At 41.4% G+C, this 27,564-nt stretch overlaps 2 protein-coding genes across 3 annotated transcripts in view; one reads left to right on the plus strand and one right to left on the minus strand.

Annotated features, from left to right (window-relative positions):
* Window positions 1-4,074, minus strand: part of CACNA1S (calcium voltage-gated channel subunit alpha1 S) — a 95,948-nt gene extending 91,874 nt beyond the window's left edge. For both annotated transcript variants that reach the window (XM_081946674.1, XM_081946673.1), the window contains exon 1: window positions 3,589-4,074. In XM_081946674.1, coding sequence (XP_081802800.1) covers window positions 3,589-3,752 — 164 coding nt within the window. In that variant the 5' untranslated portion in view covers window positions 3,753-4,074. The remainder of the gene's footprint in view (window positions 1-3,588) is intronic.
* A 16,924-nt stretch (window positions 4,075-20,998) lies between these two features.
* Window positions 20,999-27,193, plus strand: RPL10A (ribosomal protein L10a). The gene is made up of 6 exons (XM_081948019.1): window positions 20,999-21,075; window positions 21,674-21,745; window positions 24,259-24,339; window positions 24,745-24,893; window positions 26,305-26,477; window positions 26,971-27,193. Exons 1-6 carry the CDS (start codon window positions 21,071-21,073, stop codon window positions 27,139-27,141), a joined length of 651 nt encoding a protein of 216 aa, XP_081804145.1. The 5' UTR covers window positions 20,999-21,070; the 3' UTR covers window positions 27,142-27,193.
* The last annotated feature ends 371 nt before the right edge of the window (window positions 27,194-27,564 follow it).

The following is a 27,564-nucleotide window of genomic DNA, read 5'->3' on the forward strand; positions in this document are numbered from 1 at the left end:
GGGCATATAAAGCTGGTGTGTGTGTGAGATGCACAAATACTTTGAGACAGGGCTCCAGACAAGACATTTATCAGGCCATTGTCTTGCCTCTTCAAGGATGATAGTATTTGCATCTGCTCTTCTGGCTGATCCTAAAGACAAACATCACTGCCTTCCATTTAGAATTCCCTGTTGAATTATTTCAAAGATCTCACATTAGTACTGCTGCTTTCTTTTGGTTAAGTCCCGAAATTTCTGCCTACAGTCTTCAAATCAAGATATGCAGCAGGATCAGTTCATCGATATTACAGGTAGTCCTCAACTTACAACAGTGAGCATTCAAAGTTAAAACGGTACTGGGAAAAAATGACTTATGAATGACCATTATGCACTCTTATGACCCTTGCAGCATCCTCATGGTCACATCAAGGTGGCAACTGTCTCATATTTATGATGGTTGCAGTGTCCCAGTGTCATTTAATCATCTTTTGAGACCTTCTGAAAAGTGAACTCAATGGGGAAGCCAGATTAATTTAACAACCATGTTAGTAACTGCAGGGATTCGCTTAACAAATGAGGCGAGAAAAGTCGTAAAATGGAGCAAAACCCACTTAACAAGTGTCTCGCTTAGCAACAGAAATTTTGGGCTCAATTGTGGTCATAAGTTGAAGACTCCCCGTACTTTTAAAATACTTACATAGCCCCCTTGAACCACTTGAAGCATTTCAAATTAGTCTAGCAGAGATAGGTAACCTCATGCCCCACTGTATACTGGCTATGTATTCCTCGTTTAGGACTAGCTACCTTCTCTCCCTCACTTTTCAGTAAATTGTAGAACAAAGCATCGCTTTACTTCCGGTATCATCTTTATTTCCCAGGTTGCTTTAGAGCTCCATATTGGCTCTTACAGGCATTATTAGAAAAAAGGGAAGTAAAGTGAGAAATAGCATTTCCTGGAAGCCTAGAATTATGAACACAGACTAATCTCATCAAAACGTCTTCCATTATAGATGGTATTTTAAAACTGATAGTTGCTACCATGACAGCCATTTCGTGAAGGCCTAAGAGTTTCCCCTCTAAAATCACAGATGCTCTCAAAATTCCAGATGTATCCAGCAAGTCCCAAATCTACCCCTGTGAAAATGACAATTATAGACCTTGAACTTATTATTTTACCAATTCCGGGCAAGAAGTAAACTTTAGATAGTCATATGCATGACTCTAGTTGTGAAGGGTCTCATTTAATTTTTTCCTTATGTATGCCTATCTGCAAACAGTATTTTACAAAGAAGAAAGAATACCACAGTGACCAGCATTAGTGCCGTTGAGTCTTGGCATATTCAAACTGGCCCAGATGCTGTTATCAAACCAGTTTATCATGGCATTGATCTGTTGTCACTCTCTAGCCGCTAGCAGAGTCACTATTTGAAATATGGTGGGTTCGCACATTACACTAAGTCAAGGGTGGGCAATATTTGAGGAGCAGGACCATAGAAGGCCATTATGGTACTACTAGAAGGATAGGGCTGAGATTTGGAGGGGGGTATTTCTACTTGGTTCAAGGGATTGGGGAACTAGGGTGGAAAGAAGGAATGTGTCATATGAACAAGAAATAACCTAGTTTACTTATATATTTCCTCCTTTTATTATTTTGATAAATAACTCAAAGGAGTTATTAATACACCTAATACTCCTTTCTCCTTCTATTTTTCCCATGACAGCAACCCTATGAAGTGATTGGTTGAAACAGAGTGACTGACCCAAAATCACTCATCTGGTTTCATGCCCAAAGGGTTAGTACTATAACTCACAATCTCCTGCTTTTTAGACTGGTGCCTTAAACACTTCACCAAACTGGATCTATATATTCACATTCCCAGTTGCAGTCTAAGACCTGCAGCTAATTTGCCAATAATTTGCTAATATCTCTTTCCTACATATTCATTTGCGGCAGTTTTCCAGGTGATGAAATTTTTGCTGTTGGTTATCCATAGCTGGCCCAAGATTTATATATTTCTTTCAGAGAAGAACTGAACAATTCTCCACTTTTCCACCATACCACATGCCTGAAACATGGCATCACTTAGAATTAGTTGCTTCAGTGTTCAGATTACGAGACAATTTAAAGTCTGCTTGTTTTGCCACATGTTTTTATCTAAATATACGCAGGGAAAGGATAAAAATTTATTTTCTTTCGTCTATCTAATAAGTAATACAGGTAGATCTCGACCTATGACCAAAATTAAGCCCAAAATATCTGTTACTAAGTGAGACATTTGAGTTTTGTCCCATTTTATGACCTTTCTTGCCACAGTTGTTAAATCAATCACTGCACTTATTAAAAGTAACATGGTTTTTAAGTGAATCTGGCTTCCCCATTTACTTTGGTTGTCAGGTTACAAAAGGGGATCACACATCCTGGAACATTGCAACCATCATAAATATGAATCAGCTGCCAAGTATCTGAATTTTGATCACCTAACCATGGGGATCCTGCAAGGGGTCATAAGTGTGAAAAATGGTCATAAGTCACTTTTTTCAGTGCTGTTGTAACTTCGGTCACTAAATGAACTATGATAAATTGAGAATTACCTGTATTAATATTTGCCTTATTTCATTTGTTTCATTGAAATAGTTTACTGGATGTACACTATATTCTGTGATTCATACCAGTATGATTATTTTTCTGATTGATAATCTGTTTTTACATTCAGATTACAACTAGGATGTTCAACGGGAGTCTAGAAAGATCACCTCATCCAAACTGCTGCCCATATACTGTACCTTATTCTTCTAACTTTAGTCTAGATAAATTTCTTATAATATGTCTGAACAAATCAATCTTATCAAGATTATAGTCCAACACAAAGAATAAGAGAGAATAAGAAACCGTATCACGGAATGCTTTGTCCATTCAACAAACTCTAGGATAAAATAACTCATGTGATGCAAGCAAATGAATCAAATTGAACAGAAATTTTTTAAAAAGACATTGTACGATGATCAATTAGTTTTTGAATCAGAACAAAACTATCCTGCAGCCTAGGGGGGGGAGGGGGATGTTGGTGCTTTTGTAAAGAACCTTCCTGCTTAAGATTCTCTGACCCTGGCTATTATATCCTCTCAGTTATAAAATCCGTTGAGGAGAGACAGGAAGCTATTTCTGAACTCGGCGTAATTCAGTGGAGGAGACAGGCAAATTAACCATCTCAGTTGCATTCAGGTCTATTTCAAAATCAGCATTTATGACTGCTTTAGAGAAATGAAAAATTACAACATCAGTAAACACATGCTATTATAGTCAATCCCGAGTTACGGATTTATTTGAAGGCAGGGTCAACATAAATGCCCAAGTTCTTCCCTGTTTGTTGGTGCCTGTCTTAAAAGAGACAAAAACCAACACCTAATCTGACTCCATCCCTGCATTTCTAGAGAACATAAACAGAATTTGTTCTATAGATCGTGGTCACCCAAGAGCTGCGTTGTTAGGCAATATTTCTCTTTGCCTTTGCTTCCTCCAAGTTTCAATTGTTTACACCCGGTTGTTGGGCCCCAGGCCAAGCACAAATCATTCCAGAAGCTACCCCAACATTTCCCCCCAAAGGATACTTCCATTCCACAATGGCAATGCAAGCCTTCCGCACTGGGTTCTTGAGGGTGAGGCACAGCAAAGAGCGAGCTGGCCTGGGAGGAAGTTCCAGAGCAGTTTTCTTAGCCTTTTCCTTCTGTTGCTTCTTCTTCAGGCTATCCTCTTGGACAGATGTGGGCTCCATAATAACTCTCCTTCTTGCCTCCTTGAACCAGACTTCTCTTGTCTCTTCTGCCTCTTCTTTGCCCCACAGCTAGGCCCCCTTCCCCAGCCCCAGGGAAGCTCAAGCCCCCTCTGAATCTCTTGCTTCGGTTGACCCAATCTTCTCAGTGTAGTGTAGGGCTGCGGGGCTGGCAGTTGCCCTCCCCCAGACACAAGTACACCAAGCATGTGTTTATAATTAGCCATCAGCCTGGCTCCCAGGACTGTCAGATTTCCTGAGACAGCAAAAGGGCCTCAGCAGCTGTTCCTTCTTCATACTCGGTGCATTGGCATTTTTGAGCTACCAATCCAGGTCAGAGGAAGGGAGGTGGGTTTCTCCCATCAGTCTTAAAGTTAAATGGTTTTAATTCATATTAATTCATAAACGTGGCCTTTACGACCATCTTTTATTTTTAAAGTCACACTAAACAAATACCCTGTAATGGCCTCTGCCTAAAAAGCCATGCCCATAGGGAACCAAGCAGATTCATAATGAATACAACTTTCCCCAGAAACATCAGAACTCCTGGTTATTATAATAGATTTTGAGAGTGAGGACATCAAATCCAAACCCCTTGTTCCAGGCAGGAACCTCTTCATTCTGGAAACAAGGCTATCCAGTCTCTGAACTGGGAACCCACTACTAAGAAGCTGAAGAAGCTTCTTGGATGAGAAGAGAAACATGTTCAAGGAAAAACCAGAAAGTCCACTTGCCTCTTGAAAACGCATCTTTGGGACAACCATGACCTGGATGTCTGAAAATCTCCATAGACACCTACCACTTTGAATAATTAACTCCACTGTTGAATTGCTCTTAGACAGTTTTCCTAACACTCGATTCCAATTTAAGTTTTTGTGAATTAAATCCATTGTTCTGTGTCCTGTACTCTGGGACAATGGAGAACGGATTATGATTTTTCTCTGTGTACTATTTATTCTGTTAAAAGAATTTTCTGGGTCTCTTTTCCAATCCATAGTATCACAAATAAGACACAAGGCATGGTGTTAGGAGGTGATCTGTTTATTCTAGGGAGCAAAGAGGTTCACTTCTTGGGGTAGCTACGAGAAATGGGGTGCTTTGAACATGCTCTGAACATGGTTCTTTGTGTTTGAGTTGGGAATGTAGTCATTTTTGTGTGTGAGCTAGCTATGAATATGATCATTCTGTTGTGCCATTTGACCAGGGGGCAATCCTAATAGTTCTTTTCCCTCACTGTAGGTTTTGTTCTTTAATGCCTTGCTAAGATTGCACTTGGAATATGGCATTCAGTTTTTGGTTGCCACGATATAACAAATAATGTTGAGACTCTAGAAAGAGTGCAGAGAAGAGCAACAAAGATGATTAGAGGACAGAAGGTGAAAACATATGAAGAACGGTTGCAGGAATTGCGTGTGTAGTTTGAAGATAAAGACAACAACAAGGATGACATTATAGCAGTGTTCCAAAATCTCAGGGGCAGCCACAAAGAAGAGGGTCAGCCTATTCTCCAAAGCACCTGAAGGCACCAAGAAGCAATGGATGGAAATTAATCAAGGAGAGAAGTAACCTGGAACTAAAGAGAAATTTCCTGACAGTTAGAACAATTAGTCAGTGGAAAGACTTGTTTCCAGAAGTTTTGAGTGCTCCAACACTGGTGGTTTTTAAGGAGAGATTGGACAACCATTTGTCTGAAATTATATAAAATTTCCTGCTTGAGCAGGGAGTTTGACTAGAAGACCTCCAAGGTCACTTCTTATTCTGTTATTCTGTTATGTTTTATCACATGTAGGGTTTCTAGTTATCCCTTTGTAGTGAAGGGAAGTATGGGCGTAGGTTTTTAATTTCCTTTGCCAAGTTGATTACTTTTGTATGTTTTTGTTTTGGCCGAAGTGCACTTTTGTCGATCTTTTCTTACATTACAATTTCTTTGCTGGTAACAGTTTCTCAGGTTCAGCTGGTTATAGATTGTTTCAGTGGTGGGTTTCAAATTTTTTTAGAACCTCTTCTGTAGGTGTGGCCTGTTTTGTGGGAGTTGCTTGCCGGCCATGTTACTGGGTGGAAGTGGCTTGCTGGCCATGTGACTGGATGGGCGTGGCCAACTTGTAAAATGTGGTGAAATTCACTTAACAACGCTCTTGCTTAGCAACCAAAATGTTGGCTCAGAAACTCTGGCATTTGAAGCACGCAAGTCTTAAAGCTGTCAAGTTACAAGACCCTTGCACCCCTAACCCTTTAGAAAAAACCCCCAGGGGTGTTCAAACTTGACAGCTTTAAGACTTGTGAACTTCAACTTCCAGAATTCCTCCTCTCGCTCTTCAACTTGATGATGTGCGGACGGGCAGGGGGAGGGAGCTGGAACCGGTTCTAAACGGCACTGTAGATTTGTGGAACCTCTTCTATAGAAGAGGTTAGAACTGGCAGGAACCCACCCCTGGATTGTTTAGAGAAAAACAGGACTTTTTAGCTAAGAATTTTTTTTTTAAATTAAGGAATTATTTCCACAATTCAATTATTTGAAGAGAGATATACTCTCTGTTTTCTAGGGTTGGAACTGATAATGAAGAGGAAATTCTTCTCTCCAGATGGTCCTCAATTTACAACCACAATTGAGCCCAAAGTTTCTGTTACTAAGTGAGACACTTGTTAGTGAGTTTTGTGCCACTGAATGAGTAGTTTACAACCTTTCTTGCCACAATTGTTAAATGAATCACTGCAATTATTAAATTAGTATCAAGGTTAAGTGAATCTGGCTTCCCAATTGACTTCGCTCAGGTCGCAAAAGGTGATTGCATGACCCAGGAACACTGCAACCGTCATAAATATGAACCAGTTGCTAAGCATCTGAATCACATGACTAAGAGTTACACAGTTCATGATGTAGTGCTATAGCAGTAGCAATAACAGACTTATATATTGTTCCACTGTGCTTTACAACACTCTCTGGGTGGTTTATAAACGTCAGCATATTGGACACAACAACCCGGGTCCTCATTTTACTGACCTTGGAAGGATGGAAGGCTAAGTCAATCTTGAGCCCATCAGGATCAAACTACAGGCTGTAGGCAGAGTTAGCCTGCAACACTGCATTCTAACCACTGTTTCACCAGGGCTCTTGCATTACCTAAATGTATCATGACATGCTCAAAATTGTCTGTGTTGCCCCACTCTGCACACGTGAAGCTTCCATATGCTCTTCAAGGGGAGTTCCATGTACAGTTCACCACATTAGTCTAAAAGGGAGGTGACTAACATGTGAGTGACTGCAAGGAGAGTGAGCCCTAGGCATAATTAATACCCAAAGATGGATTTATGCAAAGGACCTCCTAGTCATGACTGTCACTTGTTTCTTAAACGGGAGCTGTGTGCCTATGAGGACTGCCAAACTGAACACCAATTCTCTCGGGGGAGTCTTCAGAGTTAAAGATGGAAACTCTCCAGATCTGGGAGACTTGAAAATCCACATCTATTTGGACCTGCCAAGGTTGAGCTGAAGCCTGTTTTCCCTAACTAGATTTTCCCAGCCATACTGATAAAGAAATCATTTAGGTGACATGGGGCTAAGTTGTACAATTGAGTATCTTCAATATAGTCATGGTGCCTCCTCCCAGGTTGGCAAATGATGTCATCCACGGCTTCATGTAGATGCCAAAGAGGATCAGGAAGAAAGTAGAGCCCTGAGCCACACAACAGGCCAGGGGTCTAGAGGTAGATTTCTCCTCCACTACTGACACCAACTGAAACAGATTCTGAAGAAAGGAAGAATATCATTATAACACTTTGGTCCCCCTTCTCAATTCTCTAAGCTGGCCCAGAAGGATACAGTGATTGATGATACTTAAGAACACTGAGAGATCAAGGTGAGCCACTATTCCAATCCCAGTCCTGCCCAACGTTACAGTTGGTCCAGAATGCTACAGTGTGAGCAGTTATGTGCAGATCTCCTATGCCCATGAAACATTTCTGCTTCATAAGCTGTACTGGTTACCAATAGCTTCCAGGTACAATTAATGGTGTTAGTTATCACTCAACAAGTGCAACAATGCCTAGGGATTGGTTATATGAGGGATCATCTTTCTCTGTGATTTCTGTCCATCCTATATAATTGGCATGATCTGGTTCCTATTGGATAAACAGTACCATTTAATGGGATCCAGGAAATGTTCCTCTCTGTTGCAGCACCCCCTCTTTGGAACAGCATCCCCCCCCCCAAATCTGAACTGCCTCTACCCTAGTTGTCCTTAAACTACGTCCTGAAAACAGACACTTTCCCCAAGCCTTGGGATAAGATGGTTGTCAGGTTCCTTTAGGCTAAATGTTGTATGAGAAGATTGTTTTTATTGTTCTCTTTGGGTTGCTATCATTTTTTTCCCTGATATTGTGAGGCATCTTGCTTTTTTGGGGGGGGGGGGGTATACTGTCCAGAATAATTCTGAACCTGACAGCCTTGGAAATATGTTTTATATAGCATATGCCATCGCTGACCATCGGAGATGATCAATTAGCCCCGGTGGAAGGGGCACGCAATTTGGGCGTCCTCCTTGATGCCCGGCTGTCTATGGAAGATCATGTGACAGACGTGGCGAGAGGGGCGTTCCACCAGGTTCGCCTGGTGCGCCAGTTGCGGCCCCTTTTGGACCGGGAGGCCTTGCGTACAGTCACTCACGCGCTGGTGACGTCTCGCCTGGACTACTGTAATGCTCTCTACATGGGGCTCCCCTTGAGGTGCACCCGGAGACTGCAGTTGGTCCAGAATGCAGCCGCGCGGGTAATTATGGGGAGATCGAGGTTCTCCCATATAACACCTATCCTGCGCGAGCTGCACTGGCTTCCTGTGGTCTACCGGGTGCGCTTCAAGGTACTGGTTACCACCTTCAAAGCGCTCCATGGCACAGGGCCTAGTTACCTGCGGGATCGCGTCCTGCCCCATACATCCCTGCGACCCGTCCACTCACACAGAGAGGGACTACTCCGGGTGCCGTCCTCCAGAGAGTGCCAGAGGGCAGCGCCCAGAAGTAGGGCCTTCTCTGTAGTGGGCCCCACCCTTTGGAATGACCTCCCCCCAGACATCAGAACTACAACCGACCTTCGCTCCTTCCGTATGAAGCTGAAAACCTACCTGTTTCGACTAGCTGACCTGGCATAACTCTACAACCTCCCCAGCCCAGGGCATTTTTAATTGTAATTTTAGTTTTTAAGGGTTAATTTCACTGGGGTTTTAACTTTTTAAGTATTGTAACTTATTTATTTATTCTTACCTCCTCTATACGCTATATAATACCTTTGTACGTCGCCCCGAGTCCCTGTGGGGAGAGGGGGCGACTAATAAGTTCAAGTAATAAATAAATAAATAAATATACAAGCAAGCAAGCAAATTGTATGCATTAATGGGAACTTAGGTAATGCATACTTTCAAGACAAATTCCATAATTTTCCAGTTCCCAGGAACATGAGTATGGTTGCTGCTTTAAAATTACTTAATGTAATCTGGAATGAAACTTCTACTACAAAATGTTGAAGTAGTTTGATGCATACTGGGCATGTGACATATATCATGTGGTTCTTATTTTTCATCAACTTTACTGAAACATCAATATAAAAAGGAACAAAGAAACCAATGTTAGGCTGAGTATTTTTGCTTTTTCGGTGCTAAGAAGAGTAAAAAGAAGGAAGCAAATAATATTTTGTCTCAGAAGTGTGGCTGCCTTCTGAACTCTGGAGGAAATTATTTATTGGGGATTGAAAAGGGCATGAACTTCCATGCCAACTTCTAACATGTGGATTTATTCCCAATATAAATTTAAAACCTGTATTGTGTATCTAAATCTGAGTGGACACATGTGTTCCTCACTTGCTAGTGGTATCTAAAGAGAACTCCCATGTTCTAAATAGATTAATCACCCAATGTTTGTTATGATTGAACTTTTCCCAAAGTGATGCCTTCTGTGATGGGATTACAAGTATAATATTCCTGGATGGTGTAGTCTGGAAAGACACATTCACTCCCATTTCAAATATCTTAAATACTTTTCGATGCAGGCTATTCTTTGATTATTCTGTGATTCATTTAGTCACAGAATGTCGAATAGAATTCTTTATTGGCCAAGTTCAATTAGACACAGAAGGAATTTGTCTTGGTTATTTTTAAAATTGGATTTATATGCCGCCCTTCTCCCAAAGGACTCAGGGCGGCGTACAGCATTAAAAAACACATATTACAAAACTTAAAAGAAAATTAGAAACAATCCAAGAAACAAACCGAATTAATATAACACTAACATTTTAAAAATTGGATAAAATTAACAGGCCAGGCCGGCTTGCTGGAAAAGCCAACTTTTTAGGGCGCGTCGGAAGGACCGGAGGTCGAAGATTATGCAAAGCTCCGGGGGCAGCTCATTCCAGAGGGAAGGCGCTCCCACAGAGAAGGCTCTATCCATTTATTGGTGCATATGCTCTCAGTGTACATAAAAAGACAAGATACATTTGTCAAGAATCATAAGGTACAACACTTAATGATAGTCATAGGGTACAAATAAGCAATCAGGAAACAATCAATATCAATATATACAATACAATAGCAGAGTTGGAAGGGACCTTGGAGGTCTTCTAGTCCAACCCCCTGCCTAGGCAGGAAACCCTATACCGTTTCAGACAAATGGCTATCCAACATCTTCTTAAAAACTTCCAGTGTTGGGCATTCACAACTTCTGGAGGCAAGCTGTTCCACTGATTAATTGTTCTAACTGTCAGGAAGTTTCTCCTCAGTTCTAAGTTGCTTCTCTCCTTGATTAGTTTCCACCCATTGCTTCTTGTTCTACCCTCAGGTGCCTTGGAAAATAGTTTGACTCCCTCTTCTTTGTGGCAACCCCTGAGATATTGGAACACTGCTATCATGTCTCCCCTAGTCCTTCTTTTCACTAAACTAGACATACCCAGTTCCTGCAACTGTTCCTCATATGTTTTAGCCTCCAGTCCCCTAATCATCTTTGTTGCTCTTCTCTGCACTCTTCTCTGCACTATCCACAATATGGATAAGTATTTATTTTATTTATTTATTTCTTAGATTTTTAGACCGCCCCTCTCCCAACAAGGGACTCGGGGCGGTGTACAGTCAATATAAAATCATTCATAATAATTAAATACATTTAAACTACATTTAAGATACATTTGGAGGGGGAAATAGGCTGTACTAAGAAATAAATAACTAATCTTAAAACATCACAGTTAAAACCCCAAACCCTAAAATAAAATAAATCCCTGGGAGGTAAAACTAAGAAAGTGCCAGGCCAGCTGATTGAAACAGGTGAGTCTTTAACTTTTGCCGGAAGGAACGGAGGTCGGTGGTAGTTCGAATGTCTGGGGGGAGGTCATTCCAGAGGGTTGGGCCCATCACAGAGAAGGATCTACTCCTAGGTGTCGCCCGCTGGCATTGACTAGCAGACGGCACCAGGAGGAGCCCCTCTCTGTGTGAGCGGATAGGTCGCAGGGACGTGTGTGGTAGGATGCGATCCTGCAGGTAACTAGGTCCTCTGCCATGGAGCGCTTTAAAGATGGTGATCAATACCTTGAAACGCACCCGAAAGGCCACAGGTAGCCAGTGCAGCTCGCGCAGGAGAGGTGTTACGTGGGAGTAACGTGTACTTCCCATAATAACCCGCGCGGCTGCGTTCTGAACTAGCTGCAGTCTCCGGATGCGTCCCAAGGGAAGCCCCATGTAGAGGGCATTGCAGTAGTCCAGGCGAGACGTCACCAGCGCATGAGTGACCGTGCGCAGGGCACTCCGGTCCAGTAGGGGGCGCAATTGGCGCACCAGGCGAACCTGGTGGAACGCCCCCCTTGCCACGGCTGCCACATGGTCCTCCATTGACAGCCGGGCATCAAGGAGGACGCCCAAATTGCGCGCCCGCTCCACAGGGGACAATTGTTCACCCCCTATGGCCAGCGATGGAGTCAGCTGGCTGAACCGAGGTGCCGGTAACCACAGCCACTCGGTCTTGGAGGGGTTGAGTTTCAGTCTGTTGTCCCCCATCCAGACCCCGACGGCTTCCAAACATCGGGACATCACTTCGTAAGTAAGGATACAAGCAACAAAGTTACAGTCCTGCAGTCATAAATGGGAGGAGATGGATGATAGGAACGATGAGAAGACTAATAGTAATACTAATGCAGCCTTAGTGAACAGTTTGACAGTGGTGAGAGAATTATTTGTTTAGTAGAATGATGCCGTTCAGGAAAAATCTGTTCTTGTGTCTAGTTGTCACTGAATGACAAATGAGTGATGTATATATACCCTGTGGTTCATAAGATGGCTTGTTTGCTATAAAAGTAAATTACTGGTCCTATATCAACTCCTTTCTACTACTTTATTGGGAAAACTGACATTTGATACAAATATAAACCATCTCTTACTTTCTAATGAAATTTAACACATGCTGACTGGTTCACTGACGTGTTGATGATCACATTAGTGATAGAAATAATTATATATAGCTCTTTCAGTGTTCAAAACACTTTGCAAGAATTAATTCATCCCGAGAATAATGCTTTAAAATAGATCAATATTTTTATGATCGTATTACAAGGAAAAGGGCCAGGATACTGACACCTTGTCAAAGGCAGGTTAGCGAGCTTGTAACAAAGATAAAATGTGAGGAAAAGGAGACATATTTTTCAGGAACTGTTTGTGTCAAACATCAAAGCAAGAGTATCTGCAAGGAGTGATGAAATCAAGATGGCATCTACAACAATGTGACCAAAAGTGCTACCTATTTTGTTTTGTGTGTGTCTTGTGGTTGCCATCTTGACTTCTTTTTTTTAAACCACACTCCGTGGACACTTTTGTGTTCAAGGTTCCAAAAAAGAGAAGAGCCACAAACATAATAAGGCTAATTAAGGAAGTTTGAAATAACTGACTTATCTAAAACACAGGGCCCTCAAAGGTCCAATTGAAATAGGTAGGCCCAACATTGATGGTTCTGGTTGTTTTTTTTAGTTTTGGGTCATGAATGGAGTGGGAGTAATAGGATCAAAATGTACCTTTGGAATCTTGAGGAACAATTTCCCCCCAAAAGAATTCTTCCTTTTTAAAAAAAAGTCACCTCAATTTGGAGACTAAGGTGTTCCAGATGTTTAGAATGTCACAAGTACTTTAAGCCCCTGAAAGTTTCATCTCGTTTCATCTCTTAAAACTGCCCACCTTCTCTGAAAATAAATTCTTGGGCTTGCTAACTTTGGGAAACTAGTCAGAAGGTTGTAGGAACTTGGGCAGAGGTGGTATTCAGCAGGTTTTGATCAGTTCTGGAGAACCGGTAGCGGAAACTTTGAGTAGTTCGGAGAACCGGTAAATACCACCTCTGACTGGCCCTGCCCCCGCCTATTCTCTCCCTCCAAGTCCCAGCTGATTGGGAGGGAATGGGGATTTTACAGTACCCTTCCCCTGCCACGCCCACCATGCCATGCCATGCCCACCAAACCACGCCCACAGAACCGGTAGTAAAAAACATTGAATCCCACCACTGAACTTAGGGACTTATAAACTGGGTGCTGGGACTGCATGAAATGAGCATGAAACATAGCAACATTAAGTCTAGAGTCTAAATTCACTAGCTGTACTATTGCTTTCTATTTCACACCCATAGGCTAAAAAAATTTGAAATGTTCAGGTACTATTTGCTTGCAAATTAGTTGATGCAAGACACTCTTACAGCTGAATTTGCTTTTGAGCAGTACTGCTTCAGAATATTTCAAATAATGTTGTGTTCCCTTCCTTTGGCTTTCTGCCCCCCCTCTCTTGCCAAATCTATGAGGATATGTCATGTTTGCTCCCTCTGCCAAAAGACAACCTAGGAACAGAACCAAGACAAACTACTCTTTCCCACATTGAATTACACTGTACTACACAAACGTTATGCTCCAGGGCTCACCAGTGTGGTCATTTCATCACCACTGAATGGATCGTGTGGGCAGTTTCCCTGCAAAAGTGCCAGTAGCCTCAGACCACCTAAGAGTGGAACAACCATGGGCATTTTGATTGGCAGCCAGATGCATGAGATGCTGAGTGGAGGAACTTACAGCTGTTCTAGTCTATCACCTTGTAGCAAGAAGGGAATCCAAAGCTCTGTTCTAAAAGGGTAAAAATTATGTCCTTGACCTGCATGCTCTGCAGAACAGTGATCATCGTCACTAGAATCTCCAAAATCAGGAGCAAATGTGATAATGAGGTGACCTTGCAAAGTGTTTCCTCAATTCACTTGCCCAGTAAATACTCTTAATCATTCAATCCCCATGGGTACGCCCAGTGTGATTTCAACCCAAACACTTCTATAGTGATAAATTTGCTTGCAAGGTCTCTGTTATTTATAAAGAGCCCTTCCCCATTGCATGTTATGCCGGGTAATTTTTAGCCCTAAGGGAGATTATCAGGATGGATTGGTCTGTAGTTTTCATTAATGAACAGATCTCACAATCAATCAGAAGAATATGGGCTACAGTATATTCTGGAGCATCTGTTCAGACCAAGATGTTATCTTAGGGGCTACAAATAACAGAACGAGATTGGAGTGAATCTCTGTTCAGAAAATAAATGTTTATGCCTATATCTATCTAACTGTCTCTGACTATGTGCCATCAGATCAGTCTAAACTCTTATTGACCATATAGACAGAGTTTTTTTCAGAGTGATCTGTCCCCAGCCTGGTTCTTCGGCTCTTCCAATGATGCAGCTACATTTACATTGTAATAGAGTCAAACGATTTCTCTAGCATTCTCTTCTCTTATCCTTTCACCATTTCTAGTTTTATGGATCTCTCAAGAAAGCTACATCTTTGCATGTGTCTAAGGCTGTGATGGCAAACCTATGGCACGTGTGCCCAAAGTGGCATTGCCCATTCCCCTTCCTGGTTTCTGGCACGCATGTGCACGCAATGATCAGCTGGCCTTTGTGCATGCGGCAGTGCTGGAAACTGGAAGAGCTGGTTTTCCATTTTCCAGAGTGAGTATGCATGCCGGCCAGTTGCATGCGCTCCAGTAACCGGAAGACTAGCTGGCCGACGCGCATCATTTTCCAGCATCCACATGCCCCCTGGACAGCTCCTCTTCCATATTGCGGCCCAGACGAGCGAGCACATGCACGCTCCCTTTTTGACACTTGGTGCCAAAAAGGTTCGCCATCACTGGCCTAATTTGAGCCTGGTCATTTGTGTCTCAAGCGAGCACTTGGGGTTGATTTGTTTAATGACATATTTGTGGGGGTTTTTCTTAGCGATTCATGGTGTTCTTGATAGCTTTGTTAGAACCTTTACTGATTCTCCATCTCTTGTTTGCTGTATTCTCCAAATTCCCTTGTACAGTGGGGAATTCTTATAGTCTTCCCAACTTGGCAACAATCAGAATGTTGATTTAATGTCATCTTTCAGTACTGGAATTTCTTATAAATTAGGAATGGCTCCTATCCAAGGTGGTTTGGATGTTGACATTGTTGCTGTACAGAATTTCAGTATACCCTCCCATCTTTGATCTTTTTGAATCACTTGCTATCATCCCATTGGCATCTTTCAGTATACCAATTTGAGGTTGGAACCACCAGAGAATTTTTGGAAGACTTTCCTTGCTTTTGCATGTCTGTTTCTATCTTCAGTGACTTTATTATAGTTGTTGTAACCCTGCTTCTTGTCTCTTTTAACAGCTCTCTTAAATTCTTGGTTAAGTTCCTTCCTGAGATCATTGTCTTCCTTGGCTTTGGCTTCTCTTCTTGGCAATCTCCATGGTTTGTTCTGACATCTAGTTTGCTTTCTTCTTTTTCTTGATCTTGGGCAGACTCATTTCATATATATCATTGACAACTTTCATTTAAATTCTAAAGTTACTCTGGCTTTCTATCAATGAAATTCAGGATTCACAGCACTTCCTGGAGTTGCTCTTGAAGTGTAGGGATATGCTCAATTTCATATGGAAACTGCTTGGCTTTCTTTTTCCACTTAAGCTTAAAGTGAAACTTACCCATGAGTAATTTGTGACCTGTTCCTTAGCCAGCCTCCAGCCACAGCTTTGTCTTTGTAACTGAGCTTTTCCACCTCCTTCTACCAATAATATTATTGAATAATGTTAAATAATACATAAAGAACTAGCATGACATAACTTCTGTGTGCTCCAAGTTAGTTTTGCCCCACTTTATGACCTTTCATGCCACAGTTGTTAAGTGAATCACTGCATTTGTTAAGTGAACCATGCAGACGTTAAGCAAATCTGATTTGTCCCCAACTGACTTTGCTTGTCAAAAGCCGGTTGAAAAGATTATAAATGGTGATCCTATGAGCCTGGGACAATGCAACCATCATAAATACATAGCTGGTTGCCAACACACCCAAACTCTGATCACATGACCATGGGGATGCTACTATAGTTGTGAGAAAACCGGTTATAAGTCCCTTTTTTCGGTGCTGTTGTAACTTTAAATGATTATAAAAGAATGATTGTAAGTCAAAGAGTACCATTTTTCAAATTCATTCCCTTTTAAAACAAAGTATCCCCCTTCTGCATTTTTATCCTCACCATTGCTATCTTTGGGCATTCCAGTAGATGTCTCCATAGACTATGATTTAAATTTTGAGTTACCACCCCTCCCTTCCTTCCAACTGATATTTCAGTAGCAGGCATTTGATTGCTTTGGCACCCTGAGGGAAAATTTTAATTCTGCAGAAACTCTCATACATAGCATGCCATATTGTGGTTGCTGTGTATGTGTGAGAATGTGTATACACATGCACTTTGGAGTCAGTCTTGATTCATGAAAGCTATATGGACGAATCCACAGATTCCATTTAGTTAGTTAGCTCACTTAGAGGGCAAGGTATTGTGTGAGGATATCCTATCCCAGTGATGGCTAACCTTTTTGTCCTCGCGTACCGAAAGCATGCGCCTGCCCACACCAATACAATGCGCCCCCCCCAGCACATGCGCATGCCCCCTCCTGTGCCCCATTTGGGCCTAGCAGACCTCCCTGAAGCCTCCTGGGTCCAAAAATGGAGTGGGGGGCCACACCCCCACTCCCCCCCCCCCGGTGCATGCCTACGCTATTACGGGAGTTATCTCGGCCTTGTATGCAGTTTATTCCTCTCTAGCATTCATCTCCATTATTCAGTGGTGCATTCCTGCCTCTCTAGGATTTACCTCTATCTGCTCCTGTGAGGCACTTCCTGTTCCTGTTGGATGTATATGGATGGCTTGTATAGTGTTTTGCAGAGACCCAAAAATCAGCTGGTTTGTGGCGCATGCTTGGTGGAGCTCAGCTGGGGCTCGCGTGCCAGCAGACAGGCCTCCGTGTGCCACCTGTGTCACATGTGCCATAGGTTCACCATCACGGTCCTATACAGCAACATCTCTAGTAATATGCAACTTCATAGGAACAAATTCGCAATTTTCCTAGTTGTGATGTAAAGGAAGAGAAGGGAATTTTTGCACTGCTGTAGGCAGGAGCTAGGAAAACAAGGGGAGGCTGAACAGAAGCCAAAAGGGTGCCCAGCTGAAGACAGAACGGTTGAATGGATAAGTTTTCAGGATGTAACCAGTGGCCTGATAAATGAACTGGTTAGATCAACTGCAAGTTTATGATAAACCTGAAGAATATGGCAGTCTGGCAGTCCAGGATGAAATCCCTGTCCTGGGCAATGATCAATTAATACAAAGAAGAAGATGATCCATGCACTCCAGCCAATCAGAGCTGGGTCAGAAAACAGCAGCATTGAATCAAAGCTAGAAAACATGGGACACAGTGTGCATTTGCAAAGTGTTGCACTCAGGAAGTAATGAGTGACTACTATTTCAGGAATGAAATTTTATGATTTTACGAAGTCTATTATTCAAGCAGATGCCTCTAGGGATGGATTAGAATCGTGTATTCCTGGAACATGTTCCTGTTTCCTATGCATTGCAAGTTCCTAGTAAGGCAGAATAGAATTATGTTCACATAGAAAAAAAGCTCATGGCTTTTTGCTGGGAAAAAAATTTCATCAGTACAATTATGGAGTATAAGAGTACAAACAGATTACAAACCACCCGAGGCAAAAAAATTCTGAATTCCTGGGGTGAACAAAAAATGCAATAGCCACACCTGCTTTGTTGCAGAAGTATGGTATGACCCTTCAGGGTGTTTCTAGAAAACAAAAGTTTACTGCAGATATATCACCTAATGTAGAACTACCAAATATTGAGGAGGTAAATGGTATTGTCAGATTGCATTAGGATTTATTTAGTTAATTCTGTATTAACGTGGAAGCAACTATGTTGTTTTAGTTGAGATATCAGACAAATCAAGATGATGAGTTGCAGGTCCTTTTTAGAATTGTACACTTTAAGATGGCCTCAATGGGGAAAGCAGTAAGTCCTGCCCTTTGCTGATACTGCCAATGAAAAACATACAGGAAGGTGCCTTGATGTCAGAAGATAAAGTCATTACCTCTAATAATATGTGGACAGAAATGCATAGTCATCTTTGCAAGTTGCTTCCGGGTATTCAGAAAGTAAAAGGCCACAAGAGATTATATACTTACACACAGGTTTTGCTAGGACATCTAAGCATTCTAGGAATGGTTGCAGGAATTGGGGATGTCTGGTTAAATGAAAAGAAGTAGGAGTGACAGGATAGCAGTGTTCCAATATCTAAGGGGCTGCCACAAAGAAAAGGCGGTCAACTTATTCTCTAGAGCAGTGTTTTTCAACCTTGGCAACTTGAAGATGTCCGGACTTCAACTCCCAGAATTCCCCAGCCAGCGAATGCTGGCTGGGGAATTCTGGAAGTTGAAGTCCGGACATCTTCAAGTTGCCAAGGTTGAAAAACACTGCTCTAGAGCACCTGAAGGCAGAACAAAAAGCAATGGTGGAAACAAATCAAGGAGAGAAGCAGCCTGGAATTAAGGAGAAACTTTCTGACAGTGAGAACAATTAATCAGTGGAACAACTTGTCTTCAGAAGTTGAGGGAGCTCTGATATTCTGTTACTTTGAACATTTAATTGAGTAAGGAAGAATTGTCAGGAACAGAGGCTAAGCAATCCAAAAGAGTCATCAATATCCTGTGAAATTCCAAATTATAAAATATCTGCTAATATTTTTAATTTGGTAGTCTTTGGAATTTACTTTATGGGAAGAATTTTAACAAATAATTAGTAAAACCAATTACCTGGGCAACAGTTAATTAATCAGCAAACCCACTCATTCACTCTTCCCCAAACCCACAAATCAGCTGCCCAGACACTCATCCACACAACAGAGACAAGCTGACAGACACAAGGAAAGAAAATTAAGATTGACTCTTTGACAGGCAGACTAGAATCAACATGTAGACACGCCCACACCCCTCAGGTCTACACCAAGGACTAACCCCTGTCCCCCCATAAAGCAATCTCTCTGTACCTCATTTTCTCTGTTGCTACTCACACAAGCAAACCTTTTTGCTTTTAGGAATAAATAAATCTCCTTTCCTCGTAGCGTATCTGGATTTTACTCTGACTTGTTCTTCTGCAATCCAAACTCAAATTGGGACCCCAAATTATTATTCTGACAAGTTCTAGAAGATTATTATTTAAAGTATTCAGAACGTCCTCATTTAATCAACTTAATTTTTACTAATCTTTTATTTTAAAATGAAAATTTCTATTTCCTAGATACGGTATTCTGCAATAGATGCTTAAATGTCTCATTAGTCGTAAAGAAAATGAACAATTTGGAAGATCTTGGAATTAAAATTAATACACTGTAGTGCAGGTTATTCCCAATCAAGTGGAATGGCAGAGCCAAAATCCAAACCATTAAATAAATACCTTAAGTAGTCACGGCAGCAGATTAAGAACTTCATTTAGTTTCATTGGAATTTCAGAATATACCTGTGACTGGCCTGGGATAAACTCCAGATATAAAATTGTTCTTTACCCAGTTTTATAACCCAGGTTTCTCTCAGCATTGTGTTAGGGATTGCAGTTGCTGTGGAGCAAGCAAAATAAGGATTATGATCAGTCAGCAAAATCACTGGCAATATTTTAGGCACAAGATGTAATGTTCCTGGAAGCAGAAGAGAGCTGGCAACTGGCGAGAATAGCATCATGCCCAGAACCACAATTATTCTATACTGAGACATTGAGAAGTAGATATTGATGTAATAGAAGACATCTGACAGAGAATCAAGCAATCATAATTGCAGTAGAAACCCAGATAGGATTAGAACCTTAAAACCAATACAGCTAGTCCTCGACATAGGACAATTGAACCCAAACATTCTGTTAAGTGAGATATTTGTTAAGTGAATTTTGTCACATTTTGCCGACCTTTCTTGCCACACTTGTTAAGTGCATCACTGCAGTTGATAAGTTAGTAACCCGGTTGTTAAGTGAATCTGGTTTCCCCATTTGCTTGCCAGGTCACAAAAGGTGATCACCTGATCCTGGGACACGACAAGCCATAAGTATGAACCAGTTGCCAAGCATCTGAATTTTGATCACATGATCATGTTGATTTTATGAGAGTCATAACTATGAAAAATGGTCATAAAGAACTTTTTTTCAGTGCTGTTGTAACTTTGGAACAGTCACTAAACGAACTGTTGTAAGTCAAGGACTACCTGCAAACCAAAACAAGTGGATTAAATGTCTCCCATTTCACCAATGATACAATCTGAAAAGATGCAGGTAGAAGATGGCTTAGTCAATTGTTGCAGAATTGTTGCCCTCTCCAGAAGCTCGTTTATGAGAAGTGATCATCGAGGGATAGATGGATAGATGTGATGAGCTGATGTTCTGGGGACTGAACTCCGGGACCTATATCCAGGATCCATTAGGGGATAACTCAAACTCTCCAGTTAAGGGCATTTAGAAAAGAACAATTTCTTAATTCATTGAGAGCCTTCGCCACTCTTCGATCTCAACGCTCCAAAACTATCCTCCAAAGTAGAGCTCTCCAATCTTGGCCACTTTAAGACTTGTGGACTTCAACTCCCAGAATTCCTCAGCCAGCAAAGCTGAGGAGTTCTGGGAGTTGAAGTCCACAAGTCTTAAAGTGGCCAAGGTTGGAGAGCCCTGCTCCAAAGTACCGCAGGCTATGAACTTGGTCGCGAGCCTATTTAGCTACGAACCCTCTTTCAATCGGGGGTGGGAGGGGGATGTATCACGTCACTCCATAAGTGCCGCCTCCTGGCGGCTTCGATTAGAAGAAACCCCGCCCCAAACCTGAAGCGGCTAATTCACGTGGCTCGCCTGATCTCTCATCCCGCGAGACTGGGCGCTGTAATACCGGCGGAAGTGAGAGCCTGGTCCTTTTTCCGCTGAAGTGAGACGCCAGGATGAGGTACGTGTGGATCTGCTCTGAGGCCTTAGATAGAATCGGCCGCCATCCTTGCTCTCGAGATCCAGTTGAGTGGCGTTGAATAGGGATCGTGGATGGTGAGCCAGCGGGGCAGGCCTGGCACGGAAAGGGACCGTCGGTCTTGCGGGTTAAGTCAGCCCCGATGGCCATATTCGCATGCCGTGATTCTCAGATCGCGATCCAAGGCCGTTTCTGCCGATCTGCCTTCCATTGAAGAGGGCTGCTTCGGTATGCGATTAATTCAGCAATCAAAAGAGCTTTTAAGCTGCTCTTTGCAATGGAATCGGTTCTGTATTAAAGTTGCATAAACCTCCCTTGGGTGACATTGTTCTTCTCGATAGCACATCGCACAGTAGTGGTTGTTAACTAGCCCTTGATGCATGACAGCATAATTTGTCTTCATTCACTTACTCTCTTCCAATATGAATGAACGTCAAGAGCCATATCAAGGGAAGAGCCTGTCTATAAATAGCATATTGGGTGGGTGGGTGGGTTTGCTTCTCGTTGGTCTCCACAAACACGTTGACACGAATTTGAAAGTCTGTATGAGTTTAAATTAAGATACGTTTTTCCACAACAGCAAGGTCTCCCGTGACACACTTTATGAAGCTGTGAAGGAAGTCCTTCAGGGGAGTCAGACAAAGCCCCGCAAGTAAGAACTTCATTTACATTGTTATGTAAAGTCGGGATCACTGGAATGCCACCCCGAGAATCCATCCGAGAAAGAAAATAAGCAACAACGGAAAGGAGGGAGGATGAGGGAAAGGAAGGAAGGGCAAGGCAGAGGAAATAAGGGAGGGAAGTAAGAGTAGTAGAGAGGGTAAGAAGGAGAAGAAGAGAGGAGTGGGGGAAAGAGGGGAAGAAGAAAAGAAGTAGAGGAGGAAAGAAGAAGGTAGAGTAAGAGGTTGAGAAGAGAGAAGGAGTAGGGTTGTTGCAAAACAAGATGGAGGTATGGGGTGGCAAGAAAGTGACCCCAACTGTGTTTTCTGCATTTGTAAGAAGATAGTGATAAATGTTAATAGATAAATGTAAATAGTATTTACAAGAATGTATATTTGTAAATGTATTTGAAGGGAAAAATAACTATGCAAAAAACTTCAGAAGACCTACCAATGAAGTTAATTTGAGTAAACCAAACACCAAAGTTTGCTATAGCTGCAGCGAGCATGTCACTGTCTTTGTGTATAACAGTAAGATTAGCATTTGACAGCATTTCTCTGCAATTGGAAGGAAAAAGGAGCTGCATTTGATCATGGATTGGTGTTTGCCTGACTATATGAATACAGATTAGCAGGGGCTGGAATCAGCATATGCCACTGTGAAATCCTGAATCTTTTGGAAAAACAATAGATGTTACTTAGTTCTCCAAGAAGCTCATTGTCAGCTCATATTGGAAAGTTCTCTGTAACAATATAAGACAGTAGTTCAATTACATCTCTCCTGGATAGTATTAAAATCAATTGCAGATGTAAATTATTGTAAACATTGCAAATATGGTTTTGCTTGGTTTTCCTGTAGGAAAACAAAACAGTGTCTACACTGAACAGAAAGCTGGTTTTTATTAGTTTTTAGTAAAAAGTTTTTATAAGCTTACATGATGAAAACAGGTTGTTTAGAGTAATTGAATAATTAATAGCCAATTGGTCTAGGGCAGTGGTGGGCAACCATTTTTTTCAACTGAGCCAAATCTCGCCAAAACCACGATTGAAATTTACTTTGAGAGCCACATTTTTAAAACCGAAAATACATAGGATGGTACACTGTTTTTAGTTTCAATAAGTTTTTATTGAGAATATTCTGCATGCAAGTATCCACATAGGTCGGGAGGATACAAATAACACAACTAATAAAACAAAAACTTTAGAACAATATTATTTATCGATAACGTTAAATTACGTAAAATTTGCCTTACAATGTAGAGAAAATTACATCCTGACAATGACTGACAAAGTCACAACCACTAATGTGAACATTGGCCTTGCATTTCCTTGGATAGTTTGAGTAAGTCAGGTTTGTATGTTGTTGTTTTTAATTTCATCTCTCTCTCCCACTTTCTTTCTATTTTTCTTTTTCTTTCTCTCTCTCTCTCTCTGGCTCTTTGTCTCCCTCTCCCTCCCTCCCCCATCTCTGTCACTCTGTGTGTGTGTGTGTCTGTCTGTCTGTCTGTCTCTGTCTCTCCCTCTGTCTCTCTCCCCTCCCTTCCTCTCTCTCTGTCACTGTGTATGTGGGTGTGTCTGTCTCTCACTCATTCACTTAATCACTCACTCTGTGTGTGTCTCTCTCTCTGTCTATCTTTCTCTCCCTCCCTCCCCCTCTCTGTCTCTCTGTGTGTGTGTGTGTGTGTGTGTCTGTCTGTCAGTCTCTCTGATTCCCTCCCTCACTCCCTCTCTCTGTTCCTCTCTCTGTCTGTCTGTCTCACACACACACACACACACACACTGTGGTCACCTTGTTGAGTGTTCCAATCACATTTGAAACACTCAACAACTGGCCTGCATTTATGGTATTTTGCAGCATTCTGCAGTCATAGGACCAAAATTGGTTGTCACTCGCCCGGGCTTTTGCAGAAGCTTCCCTCCGAAGCCCGAGAGGAGGGAGGGGAGCGGGCACCCGGCACAGAAGAGCCGCATTAAAGGGTGTAAAGAGCCGCATGTGGCTCCCGAGCCGCGGGTTGCCCACCACTGGTCTAGGGGTTAAGGCATCAGGCTAGAAATCAGGAGACTGAGTTCTAGTCCCATTTTAGGCATGAAAAACCAGCTGGGTGAATGAGCCATTCATTCTCTTGTCAGTTCTACCCATCTCACAGGGATGTTGTGGGACATGGAGGAGGAAGAAAAAGTAGTAGATGTTTGCCATCTTGAGCTATTTATAAAAAAAATGTATATAAATAAAATTCATAGAAGGGGTAATTTACTCAGTACTGATATGTTTGTGCGAAATACTTTCCTTTAGAAAGTAAAGTTCACCTTAAATGAAACAGCATTTCATATATTCAGTGGCCTCTAGATGTTTCCGATTGAACTCCCAATTAAATGCAGTCATAAGCATGTAATCTGAGTAGACGCTGCAATCCAAAACTTCTGAAAGCCATCTGATTGCTTTCTCCTACTGTATTCAATTGTCCTCAGTTTTTACTCAAATGTATATTCTGCTTTCTTTACCTAGGTTCTTGGAGACTGTGGAGTTGCAGATCAGTCTGAAAAACTATGACCCGCAAAAGGACAAGCGTTTTTCTGGCACTGTCAGGTTTGGCACTCTTCTTGTACCACCCAGCCTTCTGCTTGCACCCTTCTCCCTGTTAGAAGCCTTGGAATTTGGTTTACATTCAGACAGCCCGTTGGCTTGTAAAATCTGTGGTAGCTGGGTGCAATGCTGAATTGCCAGGGTAGTTCAGTTCACCTCACTGAATGCAGCGGGTGTGGCTGGACGGACCCCTACCCTGGGTCTTAAAACACGAGGGGAGGTATGGTGAGGCTCTTGTGCTGACCCTGCCGATCATTTTTAAAAAGCCTGAGGTAGATCCTGGTGCACAGCGAAGTACTAGCTGTCCGGTAAGATTTGTCAGCACCAGTCTTGAATGTTCTTTTGTCGTTTTGTTGATAGGAGGTTGCTATTGTGATGATTTTTTTTTTTTTTTTTTTGCTTTTTCAGGCTCAAGTCGGCTCCGAGACCTAAGTTCTCTGTCTGTGTCCTGGGGGATCAGCAGCATTGTGATGAAGCCAAGGCCGTTGACATCCCACACATGGATATAGAGGCCCTTAAAAAACTGAATAAGAACAAAAAGCTAGTGAAGAAACTAGGTGAGCAAAATAAAAAAAGAATGTCCTAGATTGTAACATCCGATAACATTGAATTATCTCTCTCTTTTCTGTATGATGTTAGATGCACTTTGGTTTAACATTCTTGTGGCTGATAGTGAAAAATATGGTATATTCATTCCCACCCATCCCCCTCCAACAACTGCAAATAAAGAATGTAGAGGCATATAATTTGAGCTCTTGGGACTGAAAAGGGATGGAGCCAGAGGTCTCCATATTATGATAATGTGGCAAAAGGGGAAGCATTTTAACATTGTGGTTTGTTTCAGCCATGATCTCAAATAATTTTGTAGTCTAATAATTGTGCTGTTAATTGCTTTCCAATTATGTTATGCTATAAGGAGTTCTTCTGCAAATATATGTTAACTATTTCCAGCAGTCTAGCACCTGGTCCTTATTTTAGTAGCCTCAGTAAATAGTTTGATACTGGTCTTAAGGAAGCTATTTAAAACCAAATTACACTAGATAATATTTTTTTTTCTGATTTGGACAACCTAATCTATTAAGGCATTTTTATTAATTCATTTTATTTGTTTGCATTTATGTTGGTAGGTCATACAAACATTTAAATTGTTTTGTTCATTTTAAGCCATTAAGAGATGCTTGATTGCTGTGGGTTATGAACCCAATAAATATTAATTGGCTTTTAAAATATTTTATTGGAATACGGTTTGAATTGGTACATGGACAACATCCATATCTACTCCCCTGAAATATAAAAGCACCCCTTAGTATAAATGTACGCCTTCTAGCATAGTGAAATTTGTATCCACTAATCTAAATTTCTTTTGTCCTATGTGTTGATGGGTTTGGAACTATTTACATGCCTGTTTCTGCAGCAGTTGTTGTGGAGTATTTACTATGACATGCTCCTGTTCTGATAGTCAAGGTTCTGTACAAACTGAGGACAGCTACTCCTAAGGGAGTATTTGGCATATCCTGAGGGTAATTTGTAATTGCTTAGTTGTGCTCAGTCAAGGACCCAATTTGGAAACAACAGCCTCGGTGTGGAGGGGGAAGGGGTAATGATATTATCAAGACCAGGAAAAGGAGTACGTGGGTCAAACCACTGTTCTAGATCATGTAAGAACATACCTGAACTTGCAAACAAACACTGAAGTGTTTATGTTGACTAAACAAAATATGGTGATTCTAAGGGCAGATTGAATCTCTCTTTGTGCCTGAGAGAAGCACATCTGAAATGCTGCTGGGCATGCAGAATACATTTTTTTTGTTTTTATCTTTAAAAAAAGTGTATAGTTAAGAGACCATATACACAAGCACTCAGACGAGTCTCGATTGCTGCATTCCATATTGTTAACATGTATACCTGTTTGCAGATATTTGAGATGAGTGAGTGTTTTCAGTATTGTGTGTTTTTATTTTATCACAGCCAAGAAATATGATGCTTTCCTGGCCTCTGAATCCTTGATTAAGCAAATTCCTCGAATCCTGGGGCCAGGACTGAACAAGGCTGGCAAGTTCCCTTCTCTTCTCACTCACAATGAGAACATGGTGGGCAAAGTAGATGAAGTGAAATCCACAATCAAGTTTCAAATGAAAAAGGTATTTTTTTTAAACTCCTTACATATGGCAGTATGTATTTTTACTGGGGGGAGGGGGGAAGTAGTTTCTAGTGTTTTCTAAAGTAAAGCAGGCCCACAGGAATATCTAGCTGAAGGGGGAAAGAATATTTCAACAAATATCTAGAGAAAGAGTCACTTTGCAGAGTGAGATGGCACCATATAAATTTAATGAATAAAATAAAATAATGCATCTACTGAATTAGGTTTTCTCTTCAATATCAGCGATTATTTGCACAATGGTACCATATTTTGTATTGGAAGAACAATATTGTATTCTTCATTACAAGCATTTACAAGATTCCCAGAAACTCTGCAGTGTTGTTTTCTTGAAGGCTTCAGTTATTTGCATCCATCCAGTTATGTAGAAAATTGAACATCCTAACCATACCAACTTGAGATTGATTTGTTTTTAGAACAAATCATTTCTATTCCCATTCAATTGTAACACATTTGAGTGTTTTCTTGTGTTCTAGGTACTATGTCTTGCTGTGGCGGTTGGTCATGTGAAGATGACTGAGGATGAGTTGGTCTACAACATTCATTTGGCAGTCAACTTCCTTGTATCTCTGCTGAAGAAAAATTGGCAAAATGTGCGTGCCTTGTACATCAAGAGCACCATGGGGAAGCCCCAGCGCCTGTACTGATGGCTATACAGATGCATATATTTCAGCTAACAATACAGTTCTTTTGAGCTAACTTACTTGTGTGTGTTTTGATTTTTATAAAATTACATGGAATCACTGAATATTTAACTCCTCTTAATCTGAGAAATGTTCATGTTCAAAATGATAAATTAGACTTCAGAAAATCCTGGCATATTGCGAACTGGCATTTATGTATTCAGGATTTATGAAAGCATGCAGGTCCTTGACTTCATACCATTTGTCTTGTGACCATTTGAAGTTAAAACAGCACTGAAAAGTTGCCATTTTTCATTTTGAATGGTCACTAGACAAAAGTGCTGTTTTTCACAAATAAGGCCATTGCCGCATTCCTGTGGTCACATGAGCAAAATTAAATGCCTGGCAACTGGCAGGTATTTATGAAAGTTGCAATGTTCCAGGTCA

Source organism: Natrix helvetica (genome assembly GCF_964273705.1).
Source record: "Natrix helvetica genome assembly, chromosome: 3".
Lineage (NCBI taxonomy): Eukaryota > Metazoa > Chordata > Lepidosauria > Squamata > Natricidae > Natrix > Natrix helvetica.